The sequence below is a fragment of the Trichosurus vulpecula genome, chromosome 7 (genome assembly GCF_011100635.1).
Source record: "Trichosurus vulpecula isolate mTriVul1 chromosome 7, mTriVul1.pri, whole genome shotgun sequence".
Classification (NCBI taxonomy): domain Eukaryota; kingdom Metazoa; phylum Chordata; class Mammalia; order Diprotodontia; family Phalangeridae; genus Trichosurus; species Trichosurus vulpecula.
Window position 1 is genome coordinate 191,224,120 of NC_050579.1, and position 20,520 is coordinate 191,244,639.

The 20,520-nt window shown below is 38.8% G+C and overlaps 1 protein-coding gene across 1 annotated transcript in view; it reads left to right on the forward strand.

Annotated features, from left to right (window-relative positions):
• The window catches only part of UBE3D (ubiquitin protein ligase E3D), a 222,303-nt gene that overhangs the window by 11,791 nt on the left and 189,992 nt on the right, over positions 1-20,520 (forward strand). Inside the window, exon 4 of the mRNA XM_036767613.1 lies at positions 9,757-9,985. Coding sequence (XP_036623508.1) covers positions 9,757-9,985 — 229 coding nt within the window. The remainder of the gene's footprint in view (positions 1-9,756; positions 9,986-20,520) is intronic.

Genomic DNA, 20,520 nt, shown 5'->3' on the forward strand with positions numbered 1-20,520 from the left:
TGTAGTCTTGTGTGTCACCTGATGGCTGGAGGTTTCCTTTCTTATTTTGAGTTCATTAAATATTCTTCCCCTTGGAGCTTACCTAGCCTTTATACCTGCTGTCAAGTTCAATGGCATCTTATCCAAATACAATTGATAGTATTGTTGGTATTTGAATGGAGAAGGAATGGGGAGAATAAAATCTTGTTATGAAACCTGAATCTCTTGGTCCCATTTTGCCTCTTTAGGAATCTTGTAGGATTGTAGCGCTAGAGCTGGAATGGACCTTAAAGGCCATCTAGTCCAGCCTCCTCATTTCACAGATGGGGAAGCTGAGGCCCAGAGAGGTTAAATAATTTGCCCAATGTCACACAGTTGGTAAAAGTGGCACAACAGTGATTTGAACCCAGGTCCTCCAACCCCAAATCCAACTCATGCTGCCTCACAAATTTTGCTCTTATCCCTCTTCTAGAATGATCTGGAATCATCTACTAGTTAGAGCTAAAATAAATCTTCTTAGCTAGGGAACAGAAGGGAGGAAGAAGACTTTGTAGGACTTTTCCTCCTTTTTCCACAAGTTCTTCAAATGACGTCAAGATACAAAGTGAGAAGAAATTAATTTCTTTGGAGCGGGTCATTTTCTGGCTTAGTGTTTCCTAAGCTTTTGTTATTTAAGGCTGGCCTTATTTCTGACTTCTTTCATGTTTGTATGCCATGGAAATTAATCATCTCTGTCTCTGTCTCTCTGTGTCTCTGTCTTTTTCTCTTTGGCTATCTCTCTTCCTCTCTTCCTCTCTCTGCTCTGTTTCTTCTTCTCTCCCTTTCTCCCTCCTTCCCTCTCTTTCTTCCTCCCTTTCTCCCCCTCCCACTCTCCCTTCATTTTTTCCTCTCTCTCTTTTCTTTCTCTACCCCCTCCCTTTCTCTTTACCTCTCTCTCTCTGTGTCTTCTTTCTTTCTCTCTCTCTCTCTCTCTTTCCTTTCCCTTTCTCTTTCCCCCTCTTTCCCTTCCTCCCTTTTTGTCTCTCCTGGGAAGTAAACAGTATGGTTTATTTAGTGTCTGCCTCACTTAGGCAAGTCCTACCTGGCCTGCCTATGTCACACCTGCTGTATTGAGCTTCTTCTGGCTTTTGTTACAGAGGTCATCGTCATTAAGTGCTTACAGTAATTAGTTTGTGTTCAGATGGCTGCCTCTGAGGCTTTGCACTATCACCCTGCGGTTCCTTTTCCCGCCCTGTTACAGATGCTTTCCCCAAGATGTGTGAATTTGTGTACACGGTTTTTGTGTTTACTGACTATATTAAATAACCCAGTAGCTTTCTACTTAAGCTTCCTGCCCAAGGGGGAAAGGGACAGCAGTGGTAGGAGAGGAAAACCCAGCATCTGTGCTTATTAAGGAGGTCTTTCAAAGATTTGCTTATGGCAGCCACACATTCAGGACTGCTTTACCTGGGCAGGTGCCATAGACTTATCTGGTTCTCTTTGCTGGAAACTACTGCCCTAAAACCTTACGTATTTGCATCCCATTGATTGGGAACTCACACTCTCATTTGAACAAGTCCAGATTAATGGCTGAGTTTTTTTCAGTGCAATGGAAAAATAGTCTTGCTAAGTAAATTGTGTAATTAAAATTTTAAGGGCGCAATGTTTAACCTACTTTGGGAGCCACCTGTTTTCAAGCCTTTGGCAGACACTTGCATGTAATATTGCCAATTACATGCATCCATCTTCGAGTGCTATAATAATAGCTCGAGTTTATATAGCACTTTAGAGTTTGTAAGGGTCTTTACATATGTTATCCCTTCTGGTCCTCACAACAATCCCCATACAGATGATAAAACAGGCGCAGAGAATTAGTGACCAGGCCAGCTAGTAAGTGTATGAGACTGGATTTGAACCCACATCTTCTTGACTTCAAAGGGAACGCCCTAACTACTATTCGGTGCTGCTGATCCATATTCAGGGTGCTGTGTTAGACTCTGTGTGAGGTTGGGATGCAGAGGAGCACGGCATAAGAGTGTACAGAACTAAGGATCAGAATGCTTGGGTTTTGCTAATTTTGTGACCTTGGGCATGCCATTTAACTTCTTCATTAGTAAAATCGAGTTAATAATTCGACCTTATAGGGCTGTTGTGAGGATTAAGTGAGATAATATATAGGAAAGTATGTTGAGAATTGTAAAGCTGCTTATTAGCTGTGTGACCTTAGGCAAAGTTGCTTAACTTCTGGGGGCTCCTTGTCCAGAAAATGAGAGGGGTGGATTGGAGGGAGGCTGAGGTTCATTTTGGATCCAAAGCTCTGGTCCTGAGCCCTATACTAGTATTAGTAGTTATATTTTTATTACAGCTATTACTTTATGACCTTGTCCCCCCCACCCCGCCCCAGCCCCTAGGGTACTTGGTCTATCAACCTTAGAACTCCTTTGGTGGGACTGAAGTATTTTATTGCTGACCACCTTGGGCCATCTTGCCATCTCTCCTTCTCTCCCTGTTCCTTCTCCTGTTTCCTTTTCTGAATCCTCTTCTGGGTAGTGGAATCAAAGGGCGTATCAGTTGGCCACCCTATGAATCAGCTCACCATCTATGGGATTCCCTGACCAAAACCTCTGTATGTGCTGTCTTCCTCAATAAGAACGTAAGCTTCTTATACATCCTTTCACTTTTTTTTTTCCCTGAGGTGGTGGGGTGTGTGTCCATAAGTGTGCAACATAGCATATACTATCAAATTTTTAAAAAAAATATAGATCATTTTGCTTTTCCCCCCCTTTCTTTTCATCTTTGTTTTCTTTCTTTTCTCTTATAAAGGACCAGCTCTCTGAAAGGGGGAGGGCTAAAGAGGGGAAATTTAGGTGCTATTAAAAACAAAATATATCAATAAAAATTTATTTCTAAAAAAAAAAAAAGTATAAGCTTCCCCAGGCCCATACTGCTCTAACTTTTGTATTTATGTTCCTAGAATATAACAGAGTGCCTGCCCCATAGGAAGAGCTTAATAAATACATTTTTGTTCATTCATTGCCTTTGTCTTTGTGGAACCTTATAGCAAGTTACTTAACCTTCGTAAGTTAACCTCAGTTAACTTAAGTAACTTCAGAAAACTTCAGTTTATTAATTGACTTAATTTGTTAATTAATTTAAATTGAGAAAACCCCAGTCTCTTAATTTGTAAAAGGAAAGAGTGGACTTGGTGACTTTTAAAGTAGCTTCTAGCTCTAAATCGTACAATAATCCCTGATGATAATAGAGAAGATAATATTGATGGGCAACAACTGTCATGCAAGACAGACTTTGAAAATGCAACAAAGGGAGAACGAGGATGAGACAGCCTCTGAGGCACCTCCCCCCAGCTCTGAGGTTCTGTGATGCCGGGGGAACCCAAAGGAATAAGATTATTCCTGGCAATAATAGCTCACCACTCTACGGGTTGCAAATTTTTTCACAAATCACCGCCTTTCATTCTCACAAAGGCAGAGTAAGTGCCCTTGTCATCCCCATTTTACAGATAAAGAAACTGAGGCTCAGAGAGGTTAAGGAATTTGTCAGTGGGCTCTTAGGCATTAGCTCACTGCGTTTTTTATACTTGGAAGTATTAATTGTTGTTGAATCATGTTTGACTCTTAGTGACCCCATTTGGGGTTTTGTTGGCAAACGTTTCCTTCTCCGACTCATTTGGCGATGAGGAAACTGAGGCAAACAGGGTTAAGTGACTTGCCCAGGATCACACAGCTGGTAGGTGTCTGAGGCCGGATTTGAACTCGGGAAGATGAGTCTTCCTGACTCCAGGCCATTCATTCTGTCCATCGTGCCATCTCGCTGCCTTTCAGCAGTAGTAATAATTATCACGTTAAGGTTCATATTGTGCTGTACATACAAGAGGTCCCGAAAATCTTAGTATAGTAAACTTTAACAGCTTAAAACTACACTTAGACTTTTGGGACACCTTATACCTGATTTCATATAATCCTTATAGAAACCCTGTGAGATAAGTGCTATAGCTAGTGTTACTTTCATTTTATGGATTTTTAAACTGAGGCACAAAAAGGATAAATGACATGCCCAGATTTGTACAACCAATAAGGGTCAGAGATAGAATTTGAACCCAGATCTTTCCTAACTGGAAGATCAGTGCTCTTTCTGCTACGACACACTGCTCAGAGCAAGTGTAGTTTCCTTAATAATTTTTTTTAAACTAAGGTATTTTTTGTTTTGCTTTTTTTTTTTTTTTAACAAACTTGGACAGTTTTTCTTTTTCTTTTTTAGCGGCTTTTCTTCCAAAATCAGCCTGAATTATGGAAGTTTTGCTGTGTTTTGTGTGCTCGAGACCACAATGTAAAGCCTAGAAATGAGTACATCCTCTAAGATCTTAGTTTAATGGAATTTGATATGGATGCCATTCCTTTAAGGTCAGCTAGGTGGTACAGTGGATAGAGTGCCTGGCCTGGAGTCAGGAAGATTCATTTTCCAGAATTCAAATCTGGCCTCATACACTTATTAACCGTGTGATCCTGGGCAAAGTCGCTTAACCCTGTTTGCCTCAGTTTCCTCATCTGTCAAATGAGCTGGAGAAGGAAATGTCAAACCGCTCCAGGATCTTTGCCAAGAAAACCCCCGATGGGGTCATGAAGAGTTGGACACAACAGAAAAACCACCGATATTACTTTTAAGAAGATGTTAACTTATGATGGGGAAATCAGCCTCAGAAAACAGATCTGTATAGCACTGAGATGAAAATGACCAGGTTTGGAATTGGAGGACTCATCACACTAGGATCAAACCACAGACTCTACGGCTTTTGGGGGGTTCGATATGTAAGCAGTCACTCAGTCCTGTCCAGTGTGAGCATTGTGCTGTCAGAGATTCAGAAACACGAGGCCTGGGCAAGCATTTTTGCCCTAATTGGGTCTTTCATGAATAAATCCAAGGCCAGTTTAAGCTGTGGTGATTGACTAAACGGACCTTCTGATTCTATACCTTTTGTCAGGAGGGCCTCATTGTCAGAGGCCTTCCGAATGAGCGTGTTCTCCTGAGTTCTTTGGAGAGAGACAGTGCCCGTACCACTTTGAGTATACCTGGCAGTTCTTGGGATCAGGCCAGTCTCTCAAGGGGGCATTGTAATTCTAGAAAGAAACAAGTAGACGTGCTTTATAGAAATATGACGGATGTTGGACTCTCTAGGCGAAGACTGGCCAGCTTGGCAGATGAACTTATAATATATAGGCTTAAAATAACCACTCGCATCTGTTGAGGCCCCCCCCCCTTTTTTTTTTAAACAAAGGAGACTCAAACACTTGCATGTAAGCTAGGACCTCACTGGCAACTGACATTGTACCTAACTCTGGGTGAAGTTGTTCTAGTGTTTCCCCATTCATGCCCCAAACATTTATTAAGCACCTGCTTGGTACCAGATAGGATGGATAAGCACTCTACAAATGTTAATCTTATTTGATTCTGAAGTAGGCGCTAGTATGGTCTCCACTTTGCATTTGAGGAAATTGAATCGGCCACAAGCTAAGTGACTTGTCTGGGGTCACGCAGCTAGGAAGTGTCTGAGGGTGGATTTGAACTCAGGCCTTTATGACTTTAGGTTTGAAGGAGCTGGCTTTGGTTTAAAACGCAAAGCTCTTTTTATGGCTCTTGTGGCTTAGCATTTTTTTTTCTTTTAGACTTCAATACTAAAACTTAAATATGTAATAAGAAAGGAAAAAGAAACATGACAAACTTACATATTAAAACTTAAATATAAAATAAGAAAAGAAAAAAATGTCATGTGCGCAGCAGAATGTAAGAGAGGATTCAAAATATATAACAAAAAATTTCCACTGTGGCTCATCATTTTGATGGTGTCAGCTAGATTTGTACTCAGGCCTAGTAGTAGTTCCCAGATCTTTAAGAGATGGATATCATTTTAAAAATTGGAAATGTAGACCATGCCTAGGGGGAGGAAGTCCTCTTTCCTTACCACTGAGGGTTGGGGAGGGGGGTTGGTCAGGAGGAGATGCACCTGATGTATGGTTTATGTCAGAGTTAATAGTAATTTCATTTTTCCTTACCTTGCTTATGGTATTTCAAACATGAAGCCTTACCTGATCTGCCCTACTGCTACCAAACTATCCTTTCTCCTAAATTACCCTGCATATCACTAGATTGTATATATTTGTGTTTATTCTCTTTGTATTTATTCTGTATGTGCTTATATGTGTTCCTGTTGTCTTCCCATTAGAATGTAAGGTTCTTGTGACTATGGATTATTTTATTCTTTCTGTTCTCAGCACCTAACACAATGCCTAGCACATAGTAGGGGCTTAATACATTTTGTTGATTGATTGAAACATTATTTACCCCTCAATAATGCTAAAATAGTTCATCCTTATCACATTTTCATGAATTTTTAATTGTAATCCAATTGAAAATTGGTCAGTAATTCAAAAACTCATCTGAAATTCAGCTATATTGCTGGTTATAGGATCCTGAGATTAATCCGTTCCTTGCAGATTTTTATCTAAAAGCCACCTAGATGAATAGTTATCTACTTTCTTTTAAAAACCTCTCCAGGGAAGTAAAATCTATAACTAAATGGAGATTTTAAAAAAAGATAATATCAAGCTTTTCAGGCTTTAAACTATATTTTAAAAAATATTTTGTGTTATCTTTTGTTTTTATATCACCTACATTTCTCACTGTATTCCCCACTTCTCTGTCTTATAATAAAGAAGAAAAAGATTCTGCAAAATAACCAATATAAAAACAAAACCTTGGAGTCTTCTTTGACACTATCCTCTTCTTCACCCTCTTTCCTATAGGGAAGGAGAATAAACATTTTCTGTAACATCTATGGTGTGCCAGGTACCATGCCAAGCTCTTTACAGATATGATTTCATTTGGTTTTCACAACAACTCTATTAAAGTAGGGGGTTGTTATCATCCTTATTTTTACAGTTAGGAAACTGTGGCAAATTGAGGTTAAGTGACGTGTCCAGGGTCACACAATTAGGAAATAATTGAGGCTAGATTTGAACTCAGGTCTTTCTGACTCCAGGGCCAGTACTCTATTCATTGCACCAGCTGGCTGCATCTGTAGCTCATCAGTTGTCAAATCTTGTTAATTTTAACTTCATAAGCCTTCCTTCCTGTCTGGTCTTTCCTCTTTCCATTCCTCTTGTCTTTATTCACACTGCCATCATCTTAGTTCAGGCCCTCATCACCTTTTTCCTGAACTCTTATAATAGCTTTCTAATTGATTTCCCTGTTTTCAATCCCTCTCCTTTCCAATCCATTTTCCACCCAACTATCAAAATAATATTCCTAAAGCAGGGATTTAACCATGCCACTCCCCTGCTGAAAAGCCTGCAGTAGCTCCCTGTTGACCCTATCATAAAATATGAACTCTTTAGCCCAATGTTTAAGGCTCTCCAAAATTTGGACCTGGCCCTACTTTTACATTGGTCCTCTTCGTGTATTCTGCCATCCTGACAAGTAGAATTACTGATTATTTCCAGAATACAACATTAATGTTTCTTTTCTTTCCTTTTTTTTTTTTTTTTTGCCGTGGCACGCAAACTAGGCATTCACACAAGCTATATTTCTTGTCTAGAATGCATTCTTATCCTCAGTTTTCAGAATTTTTATTTCCCTCCATCCTTGGCTCAGCTGTCACTTCCTCCATGAAGCCTTTCTTGGTCTCTAAGTATTAGTGTCTTTCCTCAAAATTTTCCTTCATCACTGTCTGATTCTTCCCTTGCCACCTTTACTCAGCGTACCTCATGTTACATTTAAGTACATGTTGAATTTTCTGCAGGGATATTGTTCTTGTCTTTTTATCCCCAGGGTTCAGCACATAGTAGGGACTTAATACATTTTTTGTGTAAATTAAATTGAAGTGCTTATCTGCTCTTTTATGTGATAAACCATTCAAAGGATGTATCCGTCCTTTAAGTATATATGTTACTGTTTATGACTGCCTCTCTCACTTAACAAGTATTTGGTTTGATGGATGTCATTTCCTGTCTCTTTTGTTTGTCAGGGGAAGCTATAGTGCTGTCTAATTAGCTTTTCTTGGCAAGATTCTCAATGTCACCTTCTAAATATTGTGGACACCAAAATCTTCATTTCTTCCTGTCCTCATTTCTAGGCAGGACTCAGAAAAGATGGGTGTTATGACTCTGTTAAGGCAATGGCTTTCTTTTGCCCTCATGACCAAATTATTTTTTTTTCCTTTTCTTTCTTTTTTTATTGTAGCTTTTAAAAATTTTTTTAAATTATTTTCTATTTTTACTTTATAACACTCAGTTCCACAAGTTTTTGAGTTCCAATTTTCTCCCCCTCCCTCTCTATCCCTGTCCTCCAACAAGATGGCATGTAATCTTATATAGGTTCTACATATACCTCCACATTAAACTTATTTACACAAGAGTCAAGTTGTAAAGAAGAATTATAACCAAAATGACCAGATTCTTTCATTTGAAATTGGTCTTTTCCTTTTAAGGGGGTGGGTGTGGAGGCTGGGGGTGAGAATTCCCATAGTGAAGCCAATGACCATCAGATTCGAAACAGAATTGGATTGTAGGAGGTGTGATTTTTGGTTCCAACTCCCAAAGGCCTTAAAAGGATCATTGCATTTTCAGCAAACATTTGTAAAGTGCCAACTGTGCTAGGCACTAGACAAAGATAAAAATGAAACAGAACTTACCCTCAAGAATCTTAACTTCTTTGGAGAGCAGACTATAGGGATGTAGTAGAAAGGAAGGGAGATTCTGCTGCGTTCATTTACATGTGATGGGAGTAAATAAGGAGTGGAGACCGCTTCTCTGTTTTTCTCTGCCAGGCCAGTGACCAAACCACATCTCTTCTTTCTTTCTCTGTTTTTTTTTTCTTTTCATTCCTGTTTCATTCTTCCAAATGCCTGCAGCATGGAGCTTCAGTGGGGTCTGGAAGATGTACTGATTTGTTATGGAGATTCAGTCTACTATGGTGTTCCGCTGGTCAAAAGCTAAACTTCCCAGGAATTGCTGTTGGGAAAAAGGGAGTTGAAGTGAACCTCAAATCCCTTTCTGAAACAGTACTGTCCCTAGGGATAAACTACAAGTCCAGAGGGCTGAAGATAAAACATACCATCCACCTACTGCCAAAGACTTAAGATACAGAATAATAAATATCTTTTGGGACATGGCTAATATGGGAATTTGTTTTGTTGGACTATATATATTTGTTCTGAGGATTTTTTTTTCTTTTAGTATTTAATCGGGAGGAGGGCAATAGGAGGGAGAAATAATAAATGCTTATAAAAATAAATAAATAGCATCGTAGCCCTCAACCCCTATGTGTACTTAGAAAAATACTTTTAAAAAGAAAGTAGATATAATGAAAACTCTTTTGTACAGGAACATACATTTTCTTTTTTTAAATTTATTTTTATTCTGAACTTAATCACTAAATTATTTCTATAAACATGGTAGACCAGGAAAAGAGGATTGCACCTGGCAATAAGGCTGTTTCGAAGAAGAGGCATTTTAATATGATAGAGCTCCAATTTTTTTTTCAGCACTGTATAGATGCTTTATTATGCATTTGCCTAGCCACATTATGGGAAAAAAATAGTAGAAAGAAACAGCAGTGGGTGCTGCTTGAAAAAGACGATTAATACAGAATGTAGGTTTAAAAGACAAAATGAAGCAGATCTAGCCTTTCCATCTTTTTCATTGTTTCATTTACGTAAATGTTAAAGACCCCTGTTGAGATGTGGGGGTGGTGGGGAAACTCTTAACATTTTTCTCTTTTAACTAGGAAGCTCCTCAGAGTTCTCCCTCTGCCAAGTGGAAACTGGAATGCCTTAGTTGAAGAATGGTGTTGCCACCCAGATCCCTTTGCTAATAAACCACTTAATCCTGGAGAGAACGACTGTTTCATCGGAGACACTCACTTGCTGGTGAATTTAAGAAGTGACTCATGTGTGCCAGGACCTGAAATAGCCCAAGTGGAGACTCACCAGCCTTCAGAGAGCCATTTGGAATCGGTAAACTCCTGTCTCAAAAATAAATGTTAATTTAGATGTTGTCTTTGACACTGGTTTCTCCAACCTTTCTTAATTCAAGGCTTGTTATGGAGATCGTCCTATCAAATGAAATCCTTTATTTTTAGCTGTTTTTGTTCTTCTAGGCTATGTTTAAATGCTACAGAATGCATATATGGTCTTTAAAAGCTAAAACTGCTTTGGAGGTAGGAGGAAGAGGAAGAGATGGTGAATACAAATATCATATCTCCGAATGCAGGGGTGGGGAACCTGCAGCCTTGAGGCCACATGTGGCCTTCTAGGTCCTCGGGTGAGGCCTTTTGACTGAGTTCAAGTTTTACAGAACAAATCCGTTTATTAAGGGGATTTGTTCTGTGAAGTTTGGATTCAGTCAAAGGGCCGAACTTGAGGACCTAGAGGGCCACATGTGGCCTTGAGGCTGCAGGTTCCCCACCCCTGTCCTAATGGATAGGCATAGACTGGAGTACTCTCTGTGACCCTGCAATGTGATGCTGGCCAAATATTGCAGGCTGCATTAGGGAGGCATGCAATCCAGGAACCAAGGATTGATGGTCTCACTGTATTTTGCCCGTCAGACCACAGCATTCAATCAACAAGCATTTATTAAGTGTTTACTGTATGCTATCCACTCTACTGAGGGCTGAGGATACAAGGAAGCAAAAACAGTTCCTGCCCTCAATGAGCTTAAATTCTAGCGGGGGAGACATTTTATACACACATACATACAAAAAATATAAATATATATTTATATTATATAATATTATATATAGTATGAACATAATAAAAACAATATATTCATAAATCTAACTATATACCATTTATAGAATTATACACATCTTATATAAAATATGTGTCTATATGTATATATAACACAATATATGTGTGCATACTTGTATGTATATGTGTATGTGTATACACACTGTATGTGCAATATGTAGATAAGCATATATACAAGTACGCATAAATATGCACATTACATATGTAATATAGAAGCAATAGATTCATATATATGTGTATATAGACTTAACATATATGTATATGCATAATATATAACACATGTGTATGCATATATAAATATATTATATAAATATATGTATTATATAGATATATAATATATACATGTATATATAAATATATTATATAAACATGGAATACAAATATACATATATTATAAATATAGAATATAAATATACACATATATATTATAAATATAGAACTATATTATGGAAATATGCATATATATATATATATATATATATATATATATATATATATATATATATATATATATATATATATATATATATATATATATATAAATTATGTGTGTGTATAGATTCATACAGAGTTGCTGTAAGGTAACCCTTGAAGCGAAGGCTGCAGTATCTGTGGGGAATGGGACAGGCTTCCTGCAGAGGATAGCTTTTCAGCTGAGTGTCAGAGGAAATGAAGGGTTTCTAAAAGGCAAAGGTGAGGACGAGAAGGGAGAAAATCCAGGAGTGGGGACTAACCGCTGGGAGGGGGAGCATCATGAGTGAAGAAGGGCAAGCAGAGAAGGATGGCTAGGCTGGAGAGTTTGTGGAGAAGAAGGATGTATAAGACTAGAGTACTGTATTCAGTTTAGAGGAAGGGCAGTGATCAAGCTGGGGAACATCATAGTCAGCATGATGAAAGGACTTTAGATAATAATAAGAACTAACTGTACCTCATTTGATCCTCAGCAACAACCCTGGAAGGTAGGTGAGTTATTGTCTCTGTTTTTACAGGTGAGGAAACCGAGGCAGACAGGTTAAGTGACTTGCCCAGAGTCATGCCGATGGTCAATGTCTGAGGCTGGATTTGAACTCAGGTCTGCCTGACTCCAGATCTAGCTCTCTAACCACCACTCTACCTAGCTGGGATACTATATGAGTCACCCTGGACAAGTCACATAACCTCTTTTCGCCTCATTTTCCTTATCTATAAAATGAGGGAGTCGTTCTTAATGGTACCTTCTAGCTCCAAGTCTATGATCCTGTGACTCTGTGACTTGATGTGTGATCTCTCCAAATCCAAATGGGTTTCTCGTACTTAAAAAATCAGGTTTAGTTGTTTGTTTTTTGAAACTTTAGCATAGGATTAAATGTTAGTGTTTCCAAAAACTGACTCCTCAAACACATTCTGATTCAGACTTGTAGCATTTTGCATCTATCGAGCAAGTCCTGAGCAACTCGTTCTACTTCTCTCCCTCCCCTCAAAAATCCAAAAACAAAAACTTCCTAGAGATGCATGCATTTTCAAAGAGACAAATTTGGGCCTTAATATCAAGAAAATTTCCTAACAATTAGACCTATCCTAAAAGTAGTGGTGAGTTCTCTGTCACTGGAGGTTGTCACACACAAATAAATAAAAACTTTGAGATGTGTGATAGAGCAGGGATTCCTTTTCAGGTACAGGTTAGACAAGATGGCTACTGGGGCCCATTCCAACTCTGAAATTCCATGGCCCATTTTTCAAACCACAGAAAGTCACGCTTTCTCATTTTCTCACATCAGTTGGCTGTCCAGGTGTGTGTTACATTTTGCCCTCAGGGTCTGATTTAAATTAAGGTAGTGTTTCGTTGCTCTAGGATATATATTACATGAGTAGGTTTGGGTAATTTCCTCTGTCTGCCCAACGTCTAGACTTCTGATGTGATAAAGACAGATGCCATTTAAGGAACAAGCAAAGGAAGCACTAAAATAGAAGGCTCTAACATGCAAAATTTCTATTTTTTAAAAAATTCATTTCTGGACTATGTCAAGCTAAGTTGGCTCTTGCTCGAAGTTCTTTAAGAAAAAGGGGTAGCTTCCTCCTCTCCCCAGAAAGAAGAGATTGATTTGATTTTAAAGACTAATCAATGCCATTGGATTAAATCATAGTATCACAGATAGCAAGAGAGGGATTTTAAGGGTTATCTAGTCCAATACCCTCATTTTATAGGTGAAGAAACTGAAGCCCTCACGTGGGTAAAGTGACTTTCCCAGATCCACAGGTAATAAATGCCAAAGTTGGGATTTGAACCCAGATACTCTGACTTCAGATTAGACTGTGAGCTCCTTGAGAATGAGGAATTTTTTTTTTTTGCCTTTCTTTGTATCCTTAGTACTTAGCACAGTCCCTGACACATAGTAGGCACTTAGTAAATGCCTGTTGATTATTGTTGACTTCAATTCAGCACTCTACTCTGTAGCATTCTGCCATTCCATGAAACCAAACTGTTATAGCTAAAATAGACATAGCTAAAATGGTGGCTCTGAATTGTTGCTAAAATTTATTCTAAGTTCTAAACCATAGTCGTCAATAGAAATAAAAGTAATTCTGACTTTGTAATTTTTTTTAGAGTAGGGACTAATTACCATTAATGTTCAATAAATACCAGTCAATCAACAATTGTTTATTAAGCCTCTTCTATGTACCAGGCACTCTGCTAGTGGCTGGGGACCCCAAACCAAAAATCGGACAGTTCTTTGCCCTCAAGAAATTTATTTTCTATCAGGAGAGACGAGATGTACATACGGCACATAATAGAATAAATACAGAATTAATACAAGGTAGTTTGGAGGGGATCTCTCTAGCAGCTATTTGGGGAATGGCTAGATAAGATATAAACGGATCAGGAAGTAGAGAGGAGCAAACATTTATTAATAATAATTATTAATAATTTATTATTAAGTGCCTACTATGTGTCAAGCATGGTGCTAAGTGCTTTACAGATATTCCTTATAGATATTATCTCAGTTGATTCTCGTAATAGTCCTGGGAGGTAGGTTTTTATTATTTTTTTTCCATTTTAGAGTTGTGGAAACTGAGGCAGACAGAAGTTAAGTAATTTGCCCTGGGTCACATAGTAAGTGTCTGAGGTCACATTAGAACTCAATTCTTCCTGACTCCAGGCCCAGTATTCCACCCACTTTGCCATTTAGCTGCCTCCAGGAAAGGCTTCATGTAGGAAGTGGAGCTTCAGTTGAATCTTTTGAAGGAAGGCAGATAGTGGGGAGGAGGAGGTGTATTCCAGGTAAGAGGGAACATTGTAAGTGAGGAACAGTAGGGAGGACCATGGAGAACAGAAAGGTCAGTGATGTATAATGAGGCAGAGAAGTAGGTTGAGGAGATAATGCGGTAGAGTTGGGCCCACGTCTTACTTAGTAAATAGGTTTATGAAATCTCTTTATGTGTAGAAAGAGATTTCAGAATAAGGGATTTCTTTGAGAGTATCAGTCAAATTGTTATCAGTGAGAATTATTTAGGTACCTCATCCATCATGTTGAGCCTAAGTCCCTTTGCCCAGATAGAGTACATTATCAGTGATGACACTTTAGTAGCTTGCATTGGTAAGAGATAAAGGGTAGGATCCAGCCCAAGGCTATTGACAATAACTTTGAGGTTGTTTCAGACACTCTACCTTTTCATCATTGTCATTGGATTTCAAATTAGTAATCATTCAAATATCTTTATTGTGCTGGTGGTGGGGGGTTGGTGTCAAGGTAGGGGGAGGGTTGTTTAAGTAAAGAGGAACTGTGGCAGATGCCCTATTTAAAAAAAGAAAAAATTATAGATAGTCTGAGACTTAAAATAACTGTCCCTCTCCCTTCCTCCTAAACTTCCAGAGGTTCCATGTCACTGCCCGGGGAACTCTTGTGAAAAACCTTGGGATCTTGTAGAGATTCAGTGAGTTCAGAAGTTGAAGAAGGGAGCAAGCTGTGAAAAGCAGGAATGACAGAGGGCATCTGACCCAGGGGTAGAGTCCCAGGCAGGGTTAGGCTGTCTGTGTTTGGCCTCCCTGCCCAAATATGTCTCCCTCCCCTGAATCCCTCATTCTGCCTTAATTCTTTTCTCATCTTCCAGTTGGAGATTCATTGGGATTACCAATTATCTTCTTTTAAAAATCATTTTAAATATTTCAGTTGATGCCTTTTATTTTAACATCACCTTCAGATGCATCCTTCTTCCTCCTATCCAGTGAGCCATCCCTTGACACAGAAGTTGGAGAGGGAAAAAAAAGGCAGTTCGGCAAAACTAACCAACACCTCAGTCAGGTCTGATAGAATATACAATATTTCATGTGCATAGGCCCCCTCCTCCGCCAGGAAGAGGCAGAGGTGCATTTTCTCATCACTTCTTTGGAGTCAAGTTTAGTCACTCTTGATAGAAAGTGTTTAGTATCAGAGTTATTGTTTTTGTGGGGTGGAGGTAAAGGTATTGTTCTTTTCATTTGCCTTGTTGTCATTTGTATAAATTGTTTTTCTGGTTCTGTTTTTTTCTGTTCATTCATGGAATCGAAAAGTCACTCTATTTTCAAAGGTCCTGGAGTTTGGGGGAGATTGGGAGGGTAGGTGGTTTAGGAACATTTGGAAGGTAGGACAAGTTTGAATGTGGAGAAGGGATGATTGGTGGTGGTAAAGTTATATAGAAAAGGATGTTGGACGAACTTCATACGTTTCAAGTTTTTATCTAGGACTGTAGCTTTTCCCAGCAGAGGAGAAACAGCTAAGTGTCTCAGTGTATAGTCAGTCAGCAAGCATTTGTTCAGTGCTTATTTTGTGCCAGGCAGTGTGCTGAGGGCTGGGTGGCTTTCCCAGGCAAGGATCGGGGTTACCATGTCAATTGCGGAAGACCCGAGTTCAGTCCTGCCTTAGACACTACTTGTGTGACCCTGGTCTCCCTCAAGTTCTTCGTCTCTAAAAATGGGACAATGATAGCACCTACCTCCAGAGTTGTTGTGAGGATAAGTACTTTGCAAACCTTAAAAATGTGATGATGATGATATTTTAAAGGGCATTTAAAAAAATATCCTTCTCTTACTCTTTCCCCCTCATCCCCTTCCTTCTACCTATTTCCCTTCCGTCCTTATAACTCATTGGTTTCAGAGTCAAGGACTCAGCATTCCAGCTGCAGTCGGGGCTTTTGGAAGGCTTATCTGAGAACCCAACCCCCATTTATAACCTTCCTATGGGGAAATGTATCCCCGAGTTCTAAGCAGTCAGTGTCTAAGAAAACTTTTGGAATGGAAACAACCCATTTGTAAATTGCAGACTTGGCTGTGCTTGTCTTCTGAAAGCCATGCTTCATTTGTATCTTTAGTAACTGTGGCGCATCACTGCCATAGCGTCCCATTGATTTTAAAACCCTCCCCTGCCATGCCATTAAAGAAAAGAGCCTGCATTTAGGCATGATCTTTCATCATAGCAAGCAGAATATCGGAAGCTAGTAGCAAGACAAACCGATATTGGCAACACCATTCTTGAAGTTTTGAAGCCTGCCTTGATCAGTTTCCCCTCTAATTACATAGTGTAACTGTTGTAAGACTGTGCTTGTGACCAAAATAGTAACATAAATTTAGGAGGGACATATTTAAACACTGATCTTGCAGCTCCTGGGGGAACCAGGCAGCTCTCTGCTATTGAAAACCTATTTCTCATCTCACCTCGTTTAGCCATATAGCAGTACTTTGAAATGTCACATGGTGACATAGCATCCTAATGGTATCTCTTGGGAAACATTTTCTTGGCGAGACGATATCAAGGGTCCTTTGGAGCTGAAACGGAACAAAGGAAAATAAAAACGAAGACTGGGAGGTAATCCACCTTTGTGTGCAGAACCCTGGCAGCAGTGTTTCCTCTCAGATATATTGATTTAATTAGTCCCTGCAAAGGTGTCATTCTCAGAGGTTGCTCCAGAAAGTTCCCAGAATGTTCAGCTACTTCCTTACACAGCTTGTTTTTAGGATTTTCTGTAAGTCGTAGGTCAAGAAAATGAAATTTGGAAGGACTGTTTCTCTTTAAACATAATTGCAATCTGTAAGACCCTTTTTATTAAAACATGTCTCTGACCAAAGTATCGGAAGGCCTCGCCCCTGTCCCCCCACAATCCTTTTCAGTTTCTTAATTCCTTCAGTCCCTCTGTCTGCTCGATGTAGACGATCTTGCTTCTTATTCTGAAGGGGTGCCCACTCATGCTTTTCCTTATGCTTGAATCCGTTTTTCCCCTCTTTCGATTATGGTGGCAGTCACCAAAAATAGGACGAGGCTCTGCATCTTATACAAGGACAGCAGAGAGGGGACCTCGACCTTCTGTAAGATTCATAAATATTCATGTAGACACAGTCTATCTAGACACAGGAGTGGCTTTATTCCACCTCAGTGAGAGCAAATGGAATCAAACATGTTGAATTTACATGATCCCATTATAAGTAAACATAACTGGAGCGGTTGTTTTGTTATCTCTTTCTTTTCTAAGGGATGGGGATGGGACATCTGTTTGGTTTGGTTATTTGCAGTTTAAGTTATGAGATATTATAGTTCAGGTGAGAGACAGTGGTTTTTCCCTATACAAAACATATTGGTGACTTCATTAAAAGAGAAACATTCTTTGAGAGTGATTATGATTGAAAAAAAAATCATTGAAAGGCAGCATGCTATAGTTTATAAAATGCTGGACTTGGCACCCGAAAGACCTGCTTTCAATGCCTGTTCCACATACTTACTAGCTATGAAACTCTAGGCAAGTCACTTAATTTCTTGGAGCTTTAGCTTCCTGGTCTGCAAAATAAGAGGGGAAATAAAAAAAAGTAAAGAAAAAAATAAAATAAGAATATTTTGAGAAGATAATGGTACTTTACCTATTTGTAGAGGTGGGGGGGGGCTGCAGGTTGGGTTTGGAAGGATCTGATGGGTGTGAAACATTGCATGTGTTATCAGATTATTTTAATGTATTGATTAGTTTTACTGATTTTAATTTAAAATATTCAAAAATTTTAAATTAAAAAAATATTCATTATATGAGATGGCTCTCTAGGAATTGGTAGGGGGATGTATACATGGGGAAATCTAAGTAATATGAAAACAAAAGATATAAGTAATTGCTTTTATTTTTAAAAATCGTATGTAGCACCTAGCTTTGGTGAAATTCCTTCTTTGAATAAATAAGGTCCTTTTTTGTCTAGGATTGCTAGTCTAACCCCATGATTTTAGGTCAGATTTTACTAATGAAATTTTCAGTCTTCAGTAGGAAAATCCAGGGGTAAGTTTGTGCATACTTACTGAGATCTTTATCTTTACACAGGCTTGAGCCCATGCAGCTGTGTCTCACTGTAAGAGATGAAGTACTATTAAAAATCTATTTTTAAGAAAAATTTATCAGAGTGTGCCTAGTTCTTGCAAAGAGATTCCCTTTCCAATTCACTATGCCTTCAGTCTGAATCCAGGACAGAGGTCCTTATGTTACCCCAGACCAGCTGTAGGTACTTGATCCAATCTGCAAGGATCACTTGCCTTGGCCAGCCTGTGAGCTTCAGTGATTGGCTGGGGCTAATGTAGCTACAGACCTCAGGGAGCGTAGGAACTCCTTTCTCTGATGTCCCTGTTCATTCAGGTTTCTGAAGCTTATATCATCAGTCTGCTATGCTGAGCTTTTTTTTCTTGTGTTTGATGCTGTTCTAATCTGGCTCTCCAATGGTGTTGGGTTTCCCCCAAGAGAGGAGGTCTTAGGGGTTATTAGAAAAGCCTTTCTGCAACCGTGACCCAAAGGACAGATGGGGAAGGATTAGTTGTATTACCAAAGGGCACTTTGATTTTTCAGAGTTTTACTTTGACGGACTCTTAAAAGAACAAGGTTCATTAAAACATTTATTTCCAGGTCACTAACTATTTAATAGATACTCAGTGTGGCATGATAATAATAATAAAAACAGCAACAATCACCAGTATTTATATAGTACTCTAAGGTTTGCAAAGCACTTTACAAATATTTTTTTTTGCTTTTTTTTATTTTAAATTTATTTATTTAACATATTTAGTTTTCAGCATTGATTTTCACAAGAGTTTGAATTACAAATTTTCTCCCCATTTCTACCCTCCCCCCAACTCCAAGATGGTGTATATTCTGGTTGCCCTGTTCCCCAGTCAGCCCTCCCTTCTGTCATCCCGTTCCTCTCCCATCCCCTTTTCCCTTCCTTTCTTGTAGGGCAAGATAAATTTCTACACCCCATTGCCTGTGTATCTTATTTTCTAGTTGCATGCAAAACTTTTTTTTTGTTTTTGAACATCTGTTTTTAAAACTTTGAGTTCCAAATTCTCTCCCCTCTTCCCTTCCCACCCACCCTCCCTAAGGAGTCAAGCAATTCAACATACGCCACATGTGTATCATTATGTATAACCCTTCCACAGTACTCATGTTGTGAAAGACTAACTATATTTTGCTCCTTCCCAACCCATCCCCTTTTATTGAAATTTCTCCCTTGACCCTGTCCCCTTTTCAAAGTGTTTGTTTTCGATTACCTCCACCCCCATCTGCCCTCCTTTCTATCATCCTCCCTTTTTTATCTTCTTCCTCCTTCTTTCCTGTGGGGTAAGATACCCAATTGAGTATGTATGGTATTCCCTCCTCAGGACAAATCTGATGAGAGCAAGATTCACTCATTCCCCCCTCACCTGCTCTCTCCCCTCCTCCCACAGAACTGCTTCCTCTTTCCACCTTTATTTGAGATAGTCCACCCCATTCTATCTCTCCCTTCTCCTTCTCTCAATATATTCCTCTTTCATCCCTTAATTTGATTTTATTTCTTTTAGATATCTTCCCTTCATCTTCAACTCACCCTGTGTCCTCTCTCTCTCTCTCTCTCTCTTTATATATATATACACATACATATATACATACATACACATTCACTTATATACATATATACATAAACATATATCTATATCTATATATATCTATATATCTATATCTATATCTATATCTATCTATCTATATATATATATATGCATATTCCCTTCAGCTACCCTAATACTGAGGTCTCATGAATCATACACATCATCTTTCCATGTAGGAATGTAAACAAAACAGTTCAACTTTAGTAAGTCCCTTGCAATTTCTTTTTCTTTTTCTTGTTCTTGATTACCTTTTCATGCTTCTCTTGATTCTTGTGTTTGAAAGTCAAATTTTCTATTCAGGTCTGGTCTTTTCACTGAGAAAGCTTGAAAGTCCTCTATTTTATTGAAAATCCATATTTTACCTTGGAGCATGATACTCAGTTTTGCTGGGTAGGTGATTCTAGGTTTTAATCCTAGCTCCATTGACCTCTGGAATATCGTATTCCAAGCCCTTCGATCTCTTAATGTAGAAGCTGCCAGATCTTGGGTTATTCTGATTATGTTTCCACAATACTCAAATTGTTTCTTTCTGGATACTTGAAGTATTTTCTCCTTGATCTGGGAGCTCTGGAATTTGGTGACAATATTCCTAGGAGATTTCTTTTTGGGATCTGTTTGAGGAGGTGATCGATGGATTCTTTCAATTTCTATTTTGCCCTGTGGCTCTAGAATATCAGGGCAGTTCTCCTTGATAATTTCTTGAAAGATGATATCTAGGCTCTTTTTTTGATCATGGCTTTCAGGTAGTCCAATAATTTTTAAATTCTCTCTCCTGGATCTATTTTCCAGGTCATTGGTTTTTCCAATGACATATTTCACATTGTCTTCCATTTTTTCATTCCTTTG